The sequence below is a fragment of the Triturus cristatus genome, chromosome 4_1, assembly GCF_964204655.1.
Source record: "Triturus cristatus chromosome 4_1, aTriCri1.1, whole genome shotgun sequence".
Classification (NCBI taxonomy): domain Eukaryota; kingdom Metazoa; phylum Chordata; class Amphibia; order Caudata; family Salamandridae; genus Triturus; species Triturus cristatus.
Window position 1 is genome coordinate 1,238,276,246 of NC_140585.1, and position 18,186 is coordinate 1,238,294,431.

An 18,186-nucleotide genomic window follows, 5' to 3' on the forward strand; every position below is an offset into this window, starting at 1 on the left:
TTAAAAGAAAGTGCATATATCTTTTGCATAAATTTAAAAGGTCTAAAATTCCAGGAGGGGTTAATTTCCCAATCTTATGAAATATCATCATTCAGCTTATACCCTCAAACAGATTTGTACTCCTCTATCTCAGGAGTTTAATAAAAATGTCAATATCTGGCAGAATCTGAAGCATACTTTCATTTGTATTTAGTGATATGACAGTCTCTTAAGTCTTTCTCTTTACAAGTTCTCAATCACTCTGCATCTTTATCTAAGCTGATTCTTATGCACTCCATATCAAACCTGCATAATCTTAGATTATATCTTATTTGGTACAATAATGATATTGAAATAAACAATAGAGTAATATTTTAGAAACATTGGACAAACAAAGGTATTAACTAGGTAGAGCAGTTATTCTCAAAACTGATTTTCTTTCATTTCAAGAAATTCAAGATAAATGTATTATATCCCCTTCCAATAACTTTACATATGATTTGTTAAAACACTCTATTAAACATCCTCTGTTTTCTTTTTGGGTATTATATTCATGTCAAGGATCATCTCTGTCTGCTGTACATTTTTTTTTACAGAAGTAAGGCTTATTTATATACAAAAAGCTTGACTTTGAGATCACAGACAAATCGAAAAACTAAAGTGGAATTACAATGAGACAAAGATCTTCACCATATTTTCCTCCTTCAAGTGTGGGAATAATATATGGTACACACTACACTCAACATCTCTCTCAGCTAGCATGATACAAACAATATGCTTTTTTATTTTTTTTAATATTCTTTTTATTAAACCAAAACGGCAGTCAAACAGCATATATTCATCGGCAGGCGTAGTCAGTTACAATCGGCACAAACTATACATCCCAATACATGTTTCCAACGGAATTTCCTGTCAATTAAGGGGTTACATGAGCCTCTTCCGCAGCTAGTCTGCTTGGTGGGGGACACACATCTCCTCTGTAGTGTTTCCAAGCTCCCCACACTTTACTCCACTTTCCGGGACAACCTCTAGCCACGTACACCGCCTTCTCCCTCCACATTCACCAGTCCAAATCCTCCTTCCATTTCCCCAGACCGGGTGACTGTGCCGCCCCCCACAATTGCGCAATGTTCCGCTTTGCGATCATGAACGCCAGCGTAGCCCACTGCGTAGTACACACGTTGAGGTCTGTCGGCTCCCATACATTGAGCAGGCACCTACGTGCCTATGGGTGGATGTCAACCCCTAGCACGGCCCGCACTATGCGGTGCTCACCTCTACAATACTCCACTATCCGCCGGCACTCCCAAAGGGTATGGAAAAAGGTCCCCAATGGCAATATGCATTTTTTACACTATATTATCTTTAACTCCTTTTTCTCTTTATAAAACTAAAATCGATAAGTGTTGGTCTTGAAGAAATGGCAACGGAGTTGTATATCATATGTTTTTACATTTCCAAATATTATCCTGTTTTTGGTTACAAGTTTGGGAAAAGATTACTGATATGTATTTGATTACAATATCCTTTGATATAGTACTTATCTGCCTAGGAGGATCTTCAAATGTCTAGTATACTGATCTCATGTTTGGGAAGTTTGTAGATTTGTTTATTGCTATTGCTCTACAAATAATCCTAACTTGAAACATACTATTAATATTACTTTCCCCAGGTGGTCCATCATGCTGAGTCTTAACCATAGACTAAACAGAGCAAATGCTATATCCACACAACCGATGATTAAAAGACTTGTTATAGCTGCAACTTCCCTCCTTCTTATCTAGACATCAGGGTAAGACCTTTGCAGAAGATGTAGGGTTTAATCCGCCATGATTATTGATATGCTTTATTTTCTTCTACCTGAAGGCAATATATCGTATTGATATTTTTAATATTTTGCTTAATGTTTTTAATATGTAGAATTGTTTTGTTATCCCTAGCATTGTTTTTAATGTCAAACAACATATTTTTCTTTGTAAGGCTTTTCTGATTATTTTCTAATCCTTAATCTCCTTCGTTCTTTTTCCCTTCTATTTTTTTCTTCTTTCTTCTTTTTACCTTTTGAACAATTATAAAATGCTACTTTTGCTATTTTTCATTTTCTTCAGAGTACTTTGTATTTTTTATTATTAATTGTTTAGATGGTTTCTTTCATATTGTTTAATATTTTTGGATTATATACAAATAAGTTTGTCAAATACACAAAACTACCTTACTTGGGTATAACAATGACATTGGAAGCATACTCATCAAATAATACTAAAGAGAAGATTTGATGGGGAGAATTTGTTGATGTGTTTGTTATTGCATAGGGAGATACAAGTGAAAGAGGGTTGTAAGGAAGAGGAACGGGAAGTGGCCAGACGGGCATGGAGTCCAATTAATATTGATGATTGAACATCGGCTTTCTTCCTTTATGCCTCTGAACACTGTAAGCGTTATGCTGATAGAGCAGTAGCTACTTTCATATACATTGATGTTATCAGAAAGACACAGCCTCGGATGTCTTTCGGGGGTTTGCTCTGAACTGTGGTTGCAGTGGATGGAGCCGACATGTCTGGCGCCTATTCAATATTAGCCTTTACTGGATTGTCCTTTCCAGGGTGGGGTAGAGGGTCAATGAAAAAGGAGAGCTTGTCGCACAAGGAGGAACATGTTGGGGGTTTAACGGATGACACTGTGAACACTAGCTCTGCTGTTATTGGCATGAATGTTTTGATTGTGGTTGGAGATGCCCACAATTACAAGTTTCAAGCAGCTGCCAGCTGATGAACAATGGAGCTCATCTAGGGGTAGTGGGCAGAGGGGTCAGCCTCCACACAAGTGTCCCTTGACTGGTTAAAGTGGAAAAGATGCTCAGCTGGCTGGCATGTTATCCTAATTGACGAGTAGCCTACACACTTAAATGTGGTTGTGTTGGATTTAGATTAGCTTACCAAGGCCCTAGGCAGCAGAGTTGTTAAGATAATTTGAAATCAGCAAATGAGCTTCAATCATTGACTGGCCGTTGCATTACGTGATGGTGTTTTCAGTGGGGGTGGTACCTAAGACAACTCCTGAGGAGTACAGTTGATCCATCATTTATCATGGCCATAGAGTGCTTCAGTGAATGATTATATTGGTCTGGAAGGTGCAACAGTATAGTATGCCATTGTGGATGATGCAGATAAGTTGGTGAAGAAATGTGGGCCAGGAGCAGAGTCGGAAAAATGTCAACTTTTTGCATAATGCAAGCTCATCTGGTGGATTTTCATTTGCTGGCTATACCGTGTGATGGAGCTATAAATGGTGACAATGTTTTGCCCATGGGCTGTGCATCATCTGTTCCCTTTTGGAATGTTTCCGTACTTTTATTAAATGGGTAATGATGTGGAAAGTGGGCTACAAACTGGTTTCACACTAACTAGAGAACTTTCTATTTGTTGGTAAAAAAGGTTCAGGCGATTGAAGAAAATGGTTTGAACGCTTTTAATGTTTTGGCTGGTGATTTTTGAGAGCACTTAGTCCCTGAAAAAACCCTGAATTATTAATAACTGGTTGATTTGTTTAACTGAAATGGTAGCACTGAGGATGGAGGTCAGATTGCCACAAGACAAAGCCAGGGTGGTTGTTTTGTTAATTGAAGAGGTGAGCCAGGAATGAAAGCTGAAGTTGTGAAAGGGTGCACCATATTTTGGGGAACCTCAGTTTTGCATGCAGATTTGTAGGGGTCGGCAAAACGCTCTGTTGGAGGTTGGGGTTTCCCATGGCAGTCTTGCCACATCAAAGAAGGTGAATTAAAGTTGTTTTGAGGGTGGCTCACTTGTGTCTTTGACAGCATTTTATGGAGAATTTCCACAGCAAAAGTATGTTTTTGGGGAGGAGGAGATGGATGTTGACATGCACAGATTTTTTCAGATGTTGTGGGAGCCCTTGGTTTTGGCCTTTTTTGGAGGCGAGAGTTGGTATGTCGAACAGAGGCTGAGCCACCGGCTGAGGTAGGGCAGAAGTATTCCATAACTTGATTTATTTCCACTGGTGGCTGCATTGGTGGTGTGGGCGTCGGAGCTGTTAAACAGACAAGTGATAATTAATGTTGACAAAATGAAAGTGGTGGAGTTAATTAAAAATGTAATACAAAGAACTGTAGTGTTTTGCAGTTGTTGGGGGATTTGTACTGGGTTGTCTGCATTGTAACATTGTTTTTAGAGGATACCATGTCCTTGGAACAAGCAATGGCATTGTTGATGCTTTAGCTCGTTCGCAGTGACAGAGGTTTCGATGCTTGTGTCCAGGATCAGAAGAGATGAAGACCTAGTTGCCTCTGGACATTCAGTCCCTGGAGGAATACTGAATCTGTTTGAACAATCTGTATCTTCAAACACTAGACCGTCGAGCTGGCAGACTTAGGGACGGGGGGGCCGTTCCAAGAAGGTGGTGAGAGGAAGAGAAGGGAAGATGCGATGGGTCAGGAGCTGTGTAATTAGGACTTGACTGGTTTTGTATTAGTTTTTGATTCACAAGGGTTTATTAGCTTCTACCATTACTAGGAGATTAGCAGGTTTGTCTTTTTATCGGAAGCTAGTTTGGGGATATGACCCATCAGCTCGTTAATTGGTGAGGTGTGTACTGCCAGGTTGGTACAAGGTTAATGGGCAAAGAGTTAAATTGAGGGAACCGATATACCTTCATTTGCTGACAATTTTCTTACCTTCTCAGTACTGCGACGGTGATCAGATTTTTTGTCATGCTGATCTTTTGAGCTAATCTTTTGAGAAAATCATTGAATTGCTTGGGTGTCAAAGCCGACAGTTTTGGTACACATCTGTTCCGCATTGGTGTAGCATCCAAAGCTGCAAGGTTGGGTTTCCAGAATGAGGATGTTAGGAGAATTGGACGCTGGCAATATAGATGTTTGTGAGTTATATAAGGGCGGGGTTGCATTTGATTTCGTTCTTTAATTAATGTTTTTTTCTGCATGGTGATGGTGGTTATGTTTTTATTGTAGTTTGTATAAGGTCCATCCTCAGATAAAAATAATACCATGGATTGTAGGGCATTTGTTGGTTCACAGGGCTACAAAGTTAGCTGACAGCCGTACATATTGGCAATCTTTGGGAGTACCAAATAGCAGACATGAGGTGGTTTGGTCGGGGAAAAATGGGATGTGGTAGAGGCAACAGTTGCCAAATCTGTTTCTTGGTAGAGGATGCCCAAATCATTTAATAATTAATCTTGGTGAAAATGACTTGGTTCAGCTATTGGGCCTCTCTTACTTAAAACCATTAAGGAGGACTTTGTGAGGCTGACCAGCATTTGAGCTGGCACATGCATTGTCTGGGCTGAATTTGTGCCCAGAAGAGTTTAGTGTAGCACACTGCCATAGATAAAGTGAGGCGCAAGTTTAACAGGGCCATGAGGGCATTTTGTTGGAGTTCAGGGATCTAGGTGTTATCACATGGAAACGTTAAGGAAGATGATGTTGCCATTTATCAGGCACATGGTGCCCATCTATCATTCTTTCGTAATGCATATTTGATAAAGTTATATGAGTTGCTTGCAAAGTTGTGGTGCTAAAAGTTATGGTGTTTAGTATTAAGGTTGTTTCTTTTATAAGGTTTTTGGTGTTCGAAAGTGGGGGGTAGGAAAACACCTTAGCTGGTTTTTCTGTTGGTAGTAGTTGAGGGGATGGTGAGTCACAAGCAGGGGTATCCACAATTTTGGGTGGCCGAAAATCTCAGGGGCTGAAATGCAAGTTTGGGAGAGTTTGAATAGGTTTTCGGGATATCTTTAAGGTTTAGTGACTTGCATGGGTGAGGTGGCTGTGGAAAGAATGGCTGTTAGATGGGAGAGAAAATGTAAGTGTGGCATGTGAGTGATTTTCATGTAATTATTTGGGAATTTTGGGGGGAGCTTTAAGGCAGGCGGGATGGTCAGGTTGTTTACTCTGTATTAGTGAGGCGCCTGTATATTTATTGTATCTGAATGTGAAATTAATTGTAGACTTGTCCAAATAAATGTGGCCTTTCTCACTATATATAGATCTGTGGTATTTATGAAATTGCACCCAACAGGGACTTGGGAAGAACAGGACATGTAGGTCTGCCCCCCCCCCCCCCCCCTTCCAGGCTATTTGGCGCAGGGGGAACAGGCCACAGAAGTCAGTTGGGTATTTGCTATGGCTAGGTTAGAGTGGATGGTTTTTGTTACATATATGTAGTGGAGGAGTTTTGAGTCAAGCCTCTTTTGGTTGACTTCTGATCTATGGGCAGTTAGTATAGACAGTGTTTTGTTGGTCCTGTATCTCTTGTATTTTGGGATTTTGAGGTTGGTTGAGTTTTATGCTTTTTCATGTACATTACGGCAAGTGTTGTGAGAAGATGGCTGAACTTATCTAATTTTTGCCACTTTAGGACAGGCTTAGTTTTTAGGCTCTGTGGTTTAGCGGTTCATTGGCAGGATGGTGAGCTACAAGCAGAAGTATCCCCCTTTGGTGAAGGCACTGCTCAGGGCCTGTGGTAGAAGTTTAGCAGAGTTTGACAGGTTAAGCTGGGGACAGCTTTGTGATCTCGGTGACTTGCTTAGGTGAGTGACTGTGGAAAGAATGGCTGTGAGATAGGAGAGGGAAAATGTATAAGTTTTATTTGCGAGCCATTTCTTGGAGAGTTTTTGAAATGTTGGGGGGAGATTTAAGTGAAGGGGATGGTCAGGTTGGACTCTCTTTTTTTAAATTTTTTATTTCTTTTTTATTAAACATAAAACAGTTTGGCACTTCAGTTTACACTTGTGAGGTATTCGTTCAAGAATGGCATGCACGTTTTGGCGACACAAAAATCTGGGACAGACCACAAATCACTGGAAAGGGTTTCAGGGAGATAGAGACTCTTCTTCCGAGGGGACATTTAGGGCAGTACATATATTTACCCGGTAGACATTCCACTTACACCATACAAAGGACCACTTTTTGGGACATCCCCGTGCTATGTAGACAGTTTTTGGTCTCTCTTTCTTAGTGAGGCTTGGGTATATTTATTGTATAAGAGAGTTAACTCCAGACCTGTGCAAATAAATGTGGCATTTCTCACTCAATGGAAGTCTGTGTTAATTGTGAAATCATGCTTGATGAGCCTTAACTAACTGCTTCGCTTTCTAGCCTTCCCCCAGTGTCATGACAAGTCTCCCACCAAAATGTTAGATGTTGCTAATACCAATGCATGCGTGCTCCTAAATGACCATTCACTGCCAAGACACATTTCAGAAATCTAAGCTATAATTATCAATCATAAGTTTGTTTTTTTCTGAAACATGGCTTCAGTAACGTGGATCTCACGTGAATTTCACGGCTAGACCCCAGATGGTGATATTGGGTATAATGTTGGGATGGGAGGGGTAGGAGGGGAACTGGGCAAGCAAGAAACGGGTTGCTTTGGGTTTGATGATTTAAAAATGGGGTATTGCCAATCTGTGGAGTTCTCCAGATGTCCCAGCCACATCCTATTGGTCTAGAGCTGTGATACTTAAAGTACGGCCCGGGGGACGCAAGCGGCCCTCCTGACCTTTACATGCGGCCCCTTGGTCAACAGCAGCATTGGGATGTTTACTCAACTCTACAATAACTTTAAAAATATGCTAAGTAAATGGGAAGGAATTTATTTGAAGATTAACTGAAGTAAAATAAATGAAGTAACTAGGGTGTCTTGCACGTCTACAATTTAGAAATACCTTCTTCATTGGAGCAAAAGTGTAAAAGTATGATAACGTCTTTTCAATTTACAAAAAGTGTATTTTAATAACATGCAGACCCATTTTACCTTAGTACATCAGATTATATCAGTGCGTTGAGAAGTATTTTTTTTAAAGTGATAATTTTCAAACTTGAATTTAGAAACATTTATTCTTCCTTCCACCCTGACAACATTGCCAATAGTGAACTAAAAGGCAAGTCAGTTGTTATGTGAACTCCTTAGGCAGCATGGGTTTGTATTATACATGAACATTATAGTTTATTAAATCAAACCCAGAAGGTTTTGTAACATATCCTGAAGTCATGTAAGTGATAATGAAGAAAAAGGAGGTAAAGTGAAATAAAACAATTGTCTAGGATCACACAATTTGTTTAATTAGAGAAGCCAGGATTAATCCCAAGCTTTTGGTTTCACATTATGCAATTCAAACACTAGATTTATGCTCTGCTTCCCCTACATCCACCTTGTCAAACTCCCCCAGCTCCCCTTTACGCCCCATTCCCTGAGCGCCACCCTGCTGGCATCAATGCTCCCCTCGGTATCATTGCTTTAAGCATGGGACATCTCTACTTGTGAGCTGCATGTTTCTTATGTGGTATGTTATTTGCTGTGTATTGATTTTGAAAATAAAATAATAAAAAGAAATCCAAAAAGAAAGAAATTGCCACATAAGTGGCAACCTTGTCTCCCAGCCTCAGAACACTATTGGACTCTGAAAGAACAGGAGAAGGACTGCATCTATGGACCCCAGAAAGAAAGGCTGCACCAAGAAAGACTTCACCTGCTGAACCAAGACTGCACTTCATATAGAGAGGACTGATCCAGTTGTTAAACCCGTGGTGGGATACCCCTAGGGATGGACTTGCTCCCACTTGTGTCTTGGACCAGTGAGTGGACTCCAAGGAATAGTTGGTTAGTCTCCTGTTAAGCTTCACTGACACAAAAGCTAAAAGATGCCCTGCTCCTTCACAGTGCCCAGCTGACCGGTGGACTTGCCCTGGACTCTGCTGCTGTAGCCTATGAGATCAAGTCCCAGCCCCCAAGAGGTGCCCGCCAGGACTCTCACTCGAGACCTCCAGTGCAAGTCTGATCTGAAGGTAACAAAAGAATCTTTCTGAAAAGACCAAACTCTACTTCCATATGAGTAAAGAAATTAGGGGCATATTATCAAGCACGGCGTTAAAATTATCTCCGCTTTAGCGGCAGAAAACTGCCGCTAAAGCAGCGATAATGGGCTTGATAATATGCCGCAGAGAATTCCAATAGAAGCCCATGTTGACACCAGAACATGGGCTTCTATGGGAATTCTCAAGGACATATTATCAAGCCCATTATTGCCGCTTTAGCGGCAGTTTTCTGCCGCTACAGCGGCAATAATTTTAACGCCGTTTCTTGACAATATGCCCCTTAGGTCTTCCAGACATCACCAAAATTGGATATCCCTATCATGTCTCATCCAGAGAATCCACTCAACTGAAAGACCTCTGTAAGTCATTTCCCATACCACATCAGTGTTTCTTTTTTGAGCCTCCTGTGCCATTTAATGTCTATAAGCGCCCAGTGCCAGCATTCAAGCGTAATTCTAGTAACCTCAGGGAAGCTCCCAGTCAACCCATAACTATACAACTGTGACAGGAGCAACAGTATTCTTGTTGTCACGACCTTCAGCCACACTGTGGAATCTGCCCGATCTGCATACAGCCAATCAGTGACTTGAATAGGGCCATCATGGGCCATCATCAAGAGTGGCAGTTAACCCCAAGTCTTAAGACATTCATTCAGTTGTTCAGCATAGGGGCCATATTGAGTTCCCAGCATTTGAAATGCTTCCATTTTATTCTGTAACTTGTCCTGGTACACTGCAGCACTGGCCTTTTGTATTGAATACATTTAGTAGGGGTTTATAGATTGTGCTACTGTACTAAGAACAACACTTCCCGGTGTAACAGTGTAGGGGAACAGTGAAATCTTCACACTACCATGCTGCCATGGTCTATACACAGAGCTCTCACTCAGTTTAAGGGAACTTGGCACAGCTACAACATAACACTCTCCACACTCTTGAGAAATATGCTGGTTAACCAGGCTCAGGAGTTTATAAAGCAAACACAAGGAGATGATGGATGAAGCGCTGAAACTTTTCAGATACTCCTCCCCCAGTTACAGATCTGGGCTGAATCCATCATCATTCTTTAGCTCACTTCGCCACCTCAGTTCAGACCCAGCTATATGCAAATCAGTCTTGACCCTGTGTCTCATGGGAACAGTCTGCCAAGCGAGGTCTTCCCTGAACCGGAAACAAGCATCCTGGGACTGGTTTCTGGGTAACACCCGTCATCAGCCAGGCTAGCTTGAATCTAGTGGCAAAGTGAGCAAGGGACCCATGTCTGGGCATACCCTGCCAACTTAAAGCGAACAAAGCAAACACAAGGAGATAATTAACTAGGCGCTGAAACTTTTCAAACACTCACCCTCAGTCACAGATCTGGGTTGAATCAATAATCAGTCTTTAGCTCACTTCGCCACCCCAGTTCAGACCCAGCTATATGCAAATCAGTCTTGACCCTGTGCCTCATGGGAGCAGTCCAGCCCGAACTGCCAAGCAATGTCTTCCCTGGACCGGAAAAGCCACGGCCCAGCCAAGCATATTACGACTTTTCTCACTGCCACTGATTTCATGGAGGTCTTTCCATCATGAAAACAGTGGTGGTGAGGAAAGAACCTCTTGTACCTCATTCCATGTGGATGCACACAGGGGGTACAACATATGCCCCCCTGTATACATGCACCCTCAGATTTTAAGCAAGGCATGGACTTCACAGTCCATACCATGCTGGAACTTCCTTAGAAATTCCCATTGAGGTGCCTATTTTATTTTAATTTATATTTCCATTAGAACGCCAAAGGAACTGCCCGCCAGTGTCTAAAACAGTCATAATACAGCAGGCGGTTCTCAAGTGGGTTTGGCAGTGGGCCGCCGCACCTCCAAACTCGTAATTGGGCCCATACACTCCATAAGGCATTTTTCCTTCTATTCTTTTGCTCACCATTTTTATAAGGACATTTCTTTTAGTTCAATTCATTGATCTCTACCTTTCCTCACACCGTCATTGGGAAAAAGGAACTGCCAGACTGATGGTGTTCCACTAAACACACTTCTACAAAAATGTCTGCTTAAAGAAATTTTAAAAGATGAATTGTACATACCTGCGGTGTAGCAGTTCTCTACCAGCAGACTATTAGACTAAGGGCCCGATTTATATGTTGGCGGCAGGGGAACTTCATCGCGGTGGCAACAGAGTACCCTCCCCTCCAACACAGAGGTCCGCCCGTCTAATTTAATTTTGGGCGGCCCTTAAGTACTACTCTGTCTCTGCCGTGGCCAAACGTCTCCGCCGGCCCTGGAGAGTAAAGGCTGTTGGAGAAATGGCTAATGTCCACACACCCAATTTAGATGGGTAGACAAGTAGCCATTGTTTTACTGTTCCTTACTGCCAGGCACAACCTGGTAGTAGGGGATAGTAAAATTTTAATAATATTCCCACCACCTTGGGAGAAGATTCCCATGGCGAGGGGAGCATTTTCTTTTTCTTTACAAAAAGAAAATCCCATTTCAGGATTTTCTTTTTGTAAGGAAAAAGAAAATTCTCTCTGCTACAGGGCTGCGTCCTGCTGATAACATTGATAACCCCTGATTTTGAGAAGTTTGAAAAACCCTCAAAAATACCCACAAAAACGAACACTGAAAACATGAAAGCCCACCAGTGGGCATGCCAGTAATGGTAGCAATAATTTCCCTCTCCAATATCGGAAGATCTAATGCGTCTCTGTCTTCGGGTAGCAAACTAAGGAGGGGTAGGCCTTTGATAATAGGTATATCCAAAGCTTGGACTACCGGCGCACGCTTTGCATACATTTTACATAGTAATCCGCAAAGGCAGTCGCTACCTCCTGGGGGTGAGTCACCATGCCTTGATCTGGATGACAGATGCTTGAGACAAATTGAGCTTCGGCATCTCTATGGCGAGCCTGTATATCAATTTATCAGCCTTATCACCGGCATCGAAAATCCTGTATTTTGAGGCCAAAGTTGATATTTTTGCGTACTCCAATACACTTTTATGTCTGTTTGGAGTTTGCGGGAGGGTTAGACACCATAACCAAGGGGGAAAAAATTCCCACAATGCAACCGTGCTCACTCTTTTATCACTTCCAGTGGGGTTGGCAATAAACAATCCCATAGTTCATCTCTCTGTCCAAGATGTCAGAATTCCTATTCCCTGGGTCAGAGCTATAGCTACACCCCGAAGGTGTTGAGCAACTTCCCCTGGAAACCAGTTCTGCGACAGGTTTCCCTGTTTGGGGGAGAATCCAGCCTACCTCAACAAAGGGCAGGGCAGGCTACAGTGTGACTCGCATTTGCCTATCAGATGCGGCTGCCCCTTTGAGTTTGGGTCATCAGTGGTCACATACACAGGCAAACCTGTCAGGAGGACGTTACATCTCTTCCGACCAACAGGCCTTTTGTTTCTTTGCCCGGTGAGCCATTCATTCCTCCTGGCAGGAGGGCAGCAGGCTGTCATCTAACAACTACTGTAGTTAATCAGAAATAGAGCGTAGAACTTTGGGGCAAGAATGTGGTGAATTTGTAAAGTCATCTAAATCTTAAAAGCTACTTTAAATCAGCTTCAGAAAAGAGTTGGGTTTGTAACAATTAATTAGTGTAATTTATTGTAACAATTAATTTGATACCTTGAAGTACTATATTTGTAGGCCCTCAATGGAAGTTAGCACTTAGTGGTTGGGCTAGTGTAACCCCTTGTTAGCCAAAGGCACTAACCGCCCTGCTACAGTAAAAAAAGACAATAGGGATTTTTTTCTGTCAGGACACGTAAAACACAAAAGAAACATGTCCTTTTTAATATCCTGCCCACTGCCTTATGGACTTTTAAGGCCTGACTAAAGGGGTGACTTCTAAATGTTAAAAAGGGAGGTTTGGACTTGGCGGTAGAGTTTATTTTGCCATGTCAAGCTGGCAGTTTAAAAGCTGCCATACCAGGCTGCAACGGCAGACCTAGAGCCATGTTTTCACTTTGTCACTGCAGTGATGACACAATTAAGTGTTGCAGCTCATTAGTGACATTTAACTTACTAGCCTTGGGTACACTTTGTACCATATACAAGCGACTTAAAGGTAAGTAAAATATGACAATCAGGTATTCTCCAATTGCACAAACATTTTAAGGATCAAAACACGTGCACTGGGGCCTGGTCAGCAAGGCCCAGTGCATTTTAGAGTCGAAAAACCAGCAGCTTCAGTCCAACAATTTGGAGGAGGGGTGATCATGCAAAGAGAGCCATTTCCTTACACATCTATAAACATTTTGGATATCATTTTTAAATTTCTTCAGCATTCTAACAATTTCCTATTTGTTCTGTTTTTACTTTCCTCCTTGTCTATGACTTTCCTCCCATTTCCTTTTTACTTTCATTGAGGTCACCTTTCAATGTCTTCTCCATTTCTTCACATTTTATTTTGGTTGTACTTATTTCGCATCTTTTGTTTTGATTTGGATTTCTATTCCTCTGTCAATTTAGTTTTGTTTATGTAATATGCCTAAAAATCATATTTGTTAGGTGCCATGGGTTTGGATAGTGAGAGGGGATTTGCTGATCTAGTTCAGTAACTGGTATAGTATAGTCTTATTAGTTTTGATTTGTATTGCTTTTCTGTTTGATGTAGTTGTTGTGAGATCTTATTGATTCTTTTCCTACTATGGTCACCAAAGTCGTCAATGCTGCTAACCTCACTTTTTCGTATGGTAGGAAACTTGCTGTACTGTTACACAGATCTAGATCACAGGCTTCTCTAATCTAACAAGAGTAGCAAACAATTGAAGAGGACAGTCTTGGAAGGTAATCAAACAATCTTCATCAGATACATTGAATAAAAGTGAAGTACATTTGGAGAAAGTTTCCCCTTCATATTCATTGAGAGAAAAGAAATCCTGGAAGTCAATTATTTAAGACGGAGGATTATAAGCATTCATATACGTCAGCTGATCAGAGGATTCCATTAAGCGGACTGGTTAAACAGTATCGCAAGAGCACTGAGATTGAAATATGATAATAATCTAGTATCTAAAAAAGAATCAAGAATATATTGCAGATCAAAAGTGTGGAAATATTGGACTATGCATGTAGTTTATCTGATATTGTGATGTTACTCACCTGGCCGCAGTGTCAGCTGGATTTTTTGAGGGGCCAGTTGAGTCACCGTCTTTCTATCCGAGTTGTCGCTGAGTGGAGTGTCCTCCAGGATCTTATATGAGGCACGCGGGTCCATTATCTGGTCCTGGTCACATCCCCGTTTCATTAACTGCTCCTGTGTTCCACAGCGGGAGGAATCTGCCTCGCCAACTTTAGTGAAGTTCTGACATGACAGAAAGAAGAAAGGGATACTGTAAGTGGGGAATGCTCTCATGTAGTCATGACACAGTGTATATGCACCTAGTCAGATTACTGGTCATTCAATCATAGTGTACTAATGTTGACCATTCAAAGATTTGTGATGTTGAACACCTGTATTTTGCAAACACAAACAGTGCACTCTCCATATCAGTCTGACCATATGCAGAAGGTCCAGACCCAAAATATATGTTTAATTTGTGCAGGCTTATGACTTAATAGGTGCATTTATAAGGCTTAGGGACAGAGGAGAGAGTAACTAGTCACATTCTGAGCAAGGAAAAGGCAGATATGAGATAAGACATGAGGACAGTGGAAGTTGTGAGGACAGAGAGACAGTGGACCTTACGTTTGAGGCAAGACTTGTTATTACTGAAATGGAGGAGACTAGGCAATGGTGAGTAAAAAAAATAGTGTGAATGGAAGGAAAGGAGATCAGGAATTAGAAGGATATTGGTGAACTGATGAAAAAAATAACCCCATACAATGAAGTAGGGTGGAAGAAGTAATGGAAATGATAAGTCCGACTATGACTACATAGCAACCATTACATAGCCTAACACTTCTTGCCTTTTAGTAATTGCTCTACTACCGTGGTGCAGGGAGATCTTAGAAGCAGGCTTTTGCTCACATTGTAAATGTCACTCTCTACTTTGATAATATTCTACTATTCATGGGTCCAACATTAAGAAAGCATTATAACTTTACCATAGACTGTATCAATAATTATATTTTCCCCCACCCCTATTAGTAACCTGGGAGGAATCATTTAACTGTCATTATAATGCTCAGTTTCAAGATATAATGCTATATGATGTCCGTCCAAGAGCTATTTTATCTAATGTGGCAATGACATTGGAGGCACAGCAATTGGCTGATCACGTACAGTTGTTATATTTCATATCGGTACCCTAATATAGGTCCAGGGAACATTGTGCACTTTCCCTACATCAGCTCCTGTTATTTCATATGAACGATCCTTATAAGGACATAACTCCAAATAAGGACAGGAGACCCCAATACCAACCACGTCCTCAGACCAATCCTCAATACCAACCACGTTTTCAGGGCAATCCAGTGATGGACTACAATCAATATCTAGTTACCCGCAATGCACAGTATTGGAGGGAGTAGAAATGATTCCGATCTTTAATCTCAGTAGCTCCCCTTTAACTGACGCTACTATCTCATTGCTATCTAAAGGTCTCTCTTTTGCTCCACATTCGGGTCTTAATAAATTTCAGTTATTTAGAGATATTATGTCCTTCTTCAGAAGGATCAGGTTAAAGATATTTTTTGCGACTAAAGATAAACAACCAGAAAGCGTCAACTTGTCTGGTCTTGCACCTTTATCCTTGTTCAGTCCCACGGTAGACCAACTTCCACCGGAAGTGGCAGTGTTTGAACAAGTGGTATACAATAAGATAATGAATATTACTAAACATGTGCAACGCACTCCTTTCAACCTCAACTTAGATGAATACAATGCTCTACAAGAATTGAAAACAACTGAGCACAAAACTATCAAGGCATGCAACAAAGGAGGGGGTATTGTTGTTTTTGACACACCAGCTTATATCTCCAAAATGGATATTATGTTAGGAGACATGCACTTCTACTGTCCCATTACTAGGGATCCTACATCTAGTATAACAAACAAGATAGGTAGACTGACTAATAAAGCCCTAAAGGACGGTGACATTTGTGAGAAGGAATGGGCATTCCTGAATAATGAAAAACCGAGAATGGCTAGTATCTATGGCTTACCTAAAGTACATAAAAATGCCATGGATCCACCTCTGAGACCAATAGTGACTACAATTGGATCTGCAACTGAACCATTGGCCAAATATGTAGATGCTATACTCTGCACGCATGTATCAAGAACACCGGCCTTTGTTCAGAATACGCGTCACATTATCAACTTAGTTGAGAATGTCCCCTTCAATGACAATACACAATTCATGGTGACCATGGACATAGAAGCCCTCTATAGTAATATTCCTATAGATGAAGCATCATCATCTGTTCATTGGTTCATCAATTCGTTTAATATCAAATGCCCCACTGTCTTTGTTCTTGAATGCTTGAAGATAGTTTTAGAGGACAATGTGTTTGAATTTAACAAACAGCTATATAAACAAAATCAGGGTGTCAGCATGGGGGCATCTTGTGCTCCTACAGTAGCGAACATATACATGTCCCATTTTGAGAAGAGATTTGTATTTAATGAGATAGCACCATTCTATGAGTCCGTGACCATGTGGTCACGGTTCATAGATGATGTATTTTTCATTTGGACTGACTCACATGAAAAGCTTCTTGAATATATCGAATGGATAAATTTATGTGATGACAACATTCGCTTCACGCACAAAGAGAGTACTGAACAAGTGGAGTATCTTGATATTCCCATCAAACATGTAGAGGGTACCCTAGCGGTGGATTTATATGTTAAACCCACTGCCAGGAATACCTTGCTGCACTATGATAGTTTCCACCCAAAGATTAAAAAAAATAACATCCCCTTTGGTGAATTTTTGCACCTTAGGCGTAACTGCACGAACATTAAAGACTTTGATGTGAAAGCAGATGCTATGAAGAAAAAATTTCAGGATAGAGGCTACGCTAAAAAGGTTATACGGGATTCATACAAACGAGCCCGTTTCTTTGACAGGCAACATTTGTTAACCAACATTAAAGATAAAGTAGCTCCGTCCCTGGTTTTTGTTACACGGCACAGCATGCTTAATGATCGAATCCGACAGGCAGTCAACCAAAGTTGGCAGATTCTTAACATAGACATATCCATAGATGGTAATGTCATTCCTAAACCTCTTTTTGCATATAGACGCAATAAAAGCCTAAAGGATCATGTTGTTAACTCTCGGATTAAAACTACCAAAACCTTTCTGCAGACAAGTATTGAGAACAACAGAGCAGTGGTAGGAAATTTTAAATGCATCACCTGTAAATCCTGTGATACTGCCATAGAAGCTTCCACTCTCACTTTCAATGGTCAACTTGTATCTCCTAAGAATCTTAACAATTGTAAATCGGCTGATGTTATTTATTTAATCATATGCCCATGCCAACTGGGATATGTGGGTGAGACGGGTAGAAGTCTCAACACACGATTAATAGAACATAGATCAGCTATCTGTACCAAGACATTAACAGTGCCTATGGTGCAACATTTCGTGGAGAAAGGCCATGCACCTGAAGCTATGCAATGGTACATTTTGGAAAAAATTCACCATAAACAGGGCACTACCACAGAAAAAATCAGAAAATTAAGAGAGGTTTATTGGATCTTCATTTTGGGCACATCAGTAAATGGGCTCAATCAAGAAATACCCTGGGATCAGGCGATTAGAAATAATATCTAATTGAGTTTATAAAACATCCTGTTTTATTCAAGGAATCCTTATATATACATAGAAATAAGGATTTAATACTTTCTTGAGGTTCCTTTGCAGGCTTCATTTGCTCAATAAGATTAGTCTATAATGTGCATCAATTGGCTCTATGCACCTTTACATATAGCATAAGAAGAGAGGTTCATTCCACTATGATGGCTATAGTTCTATATATACCTGAAACCAAGTTTTAGAAAACAAACGCCGCACTCTTCCTGGATATTTGAAGAAATTTAATTTGCTCTTCACCTACGCGTTTCAAACTTTAACAGTTCTTGTCCACGGTAGTATACAAAAGTCCCTTTTTAATTTCCATTATTTATACCAAAACTCCACATAGCCATCAATGAGGCATTGTGGGTGTGGTAGTTTTATTACAAATGCAAAATTGCACAAGGTTTAAATCGAGTCCTGATCCGCTGAATTAACATTTTAGCCACTGTGTAAGCATAATTACAAGTCAAAAGTTGTTACTACATTAGATAAATTCTATGTGAGTAGTGTTTGCTTATCATCAATATATATGTTGATAAGCTGTGCGTTTTAGTCGCACTACAAAATAGGCGAGATATTCACATATTAATTTACCAATACTT

At 40.8% G+C, this 18,186-nt stretch overlaps 1 protein-coding gene across 3 annotated transcripts in view; it reads right to left on the reverse strand.

Moving 5' to 3' along the window:
* Positions 1–18,186, reverse strand: part of ITGB7 (integrin subunit beta 7) — a 1,338,809-nt gene that overhangs the window by 686,680 nt on the left and 633,943 nt on the right. For all 3 annotated transcript variants that reach the window (XM_085654657.1, XM_085654656.1, XM_085654658.1), the window contains one exon: positions 13,935–14,136. In XM_085654657.1, the coding sequence (XP_085510783.1) occupies positions 13,935–14,136 (202 nt within the window). The remainder of the gene's footprint in view (positions 1–13,934; positions 14,137–18,186) is intronic.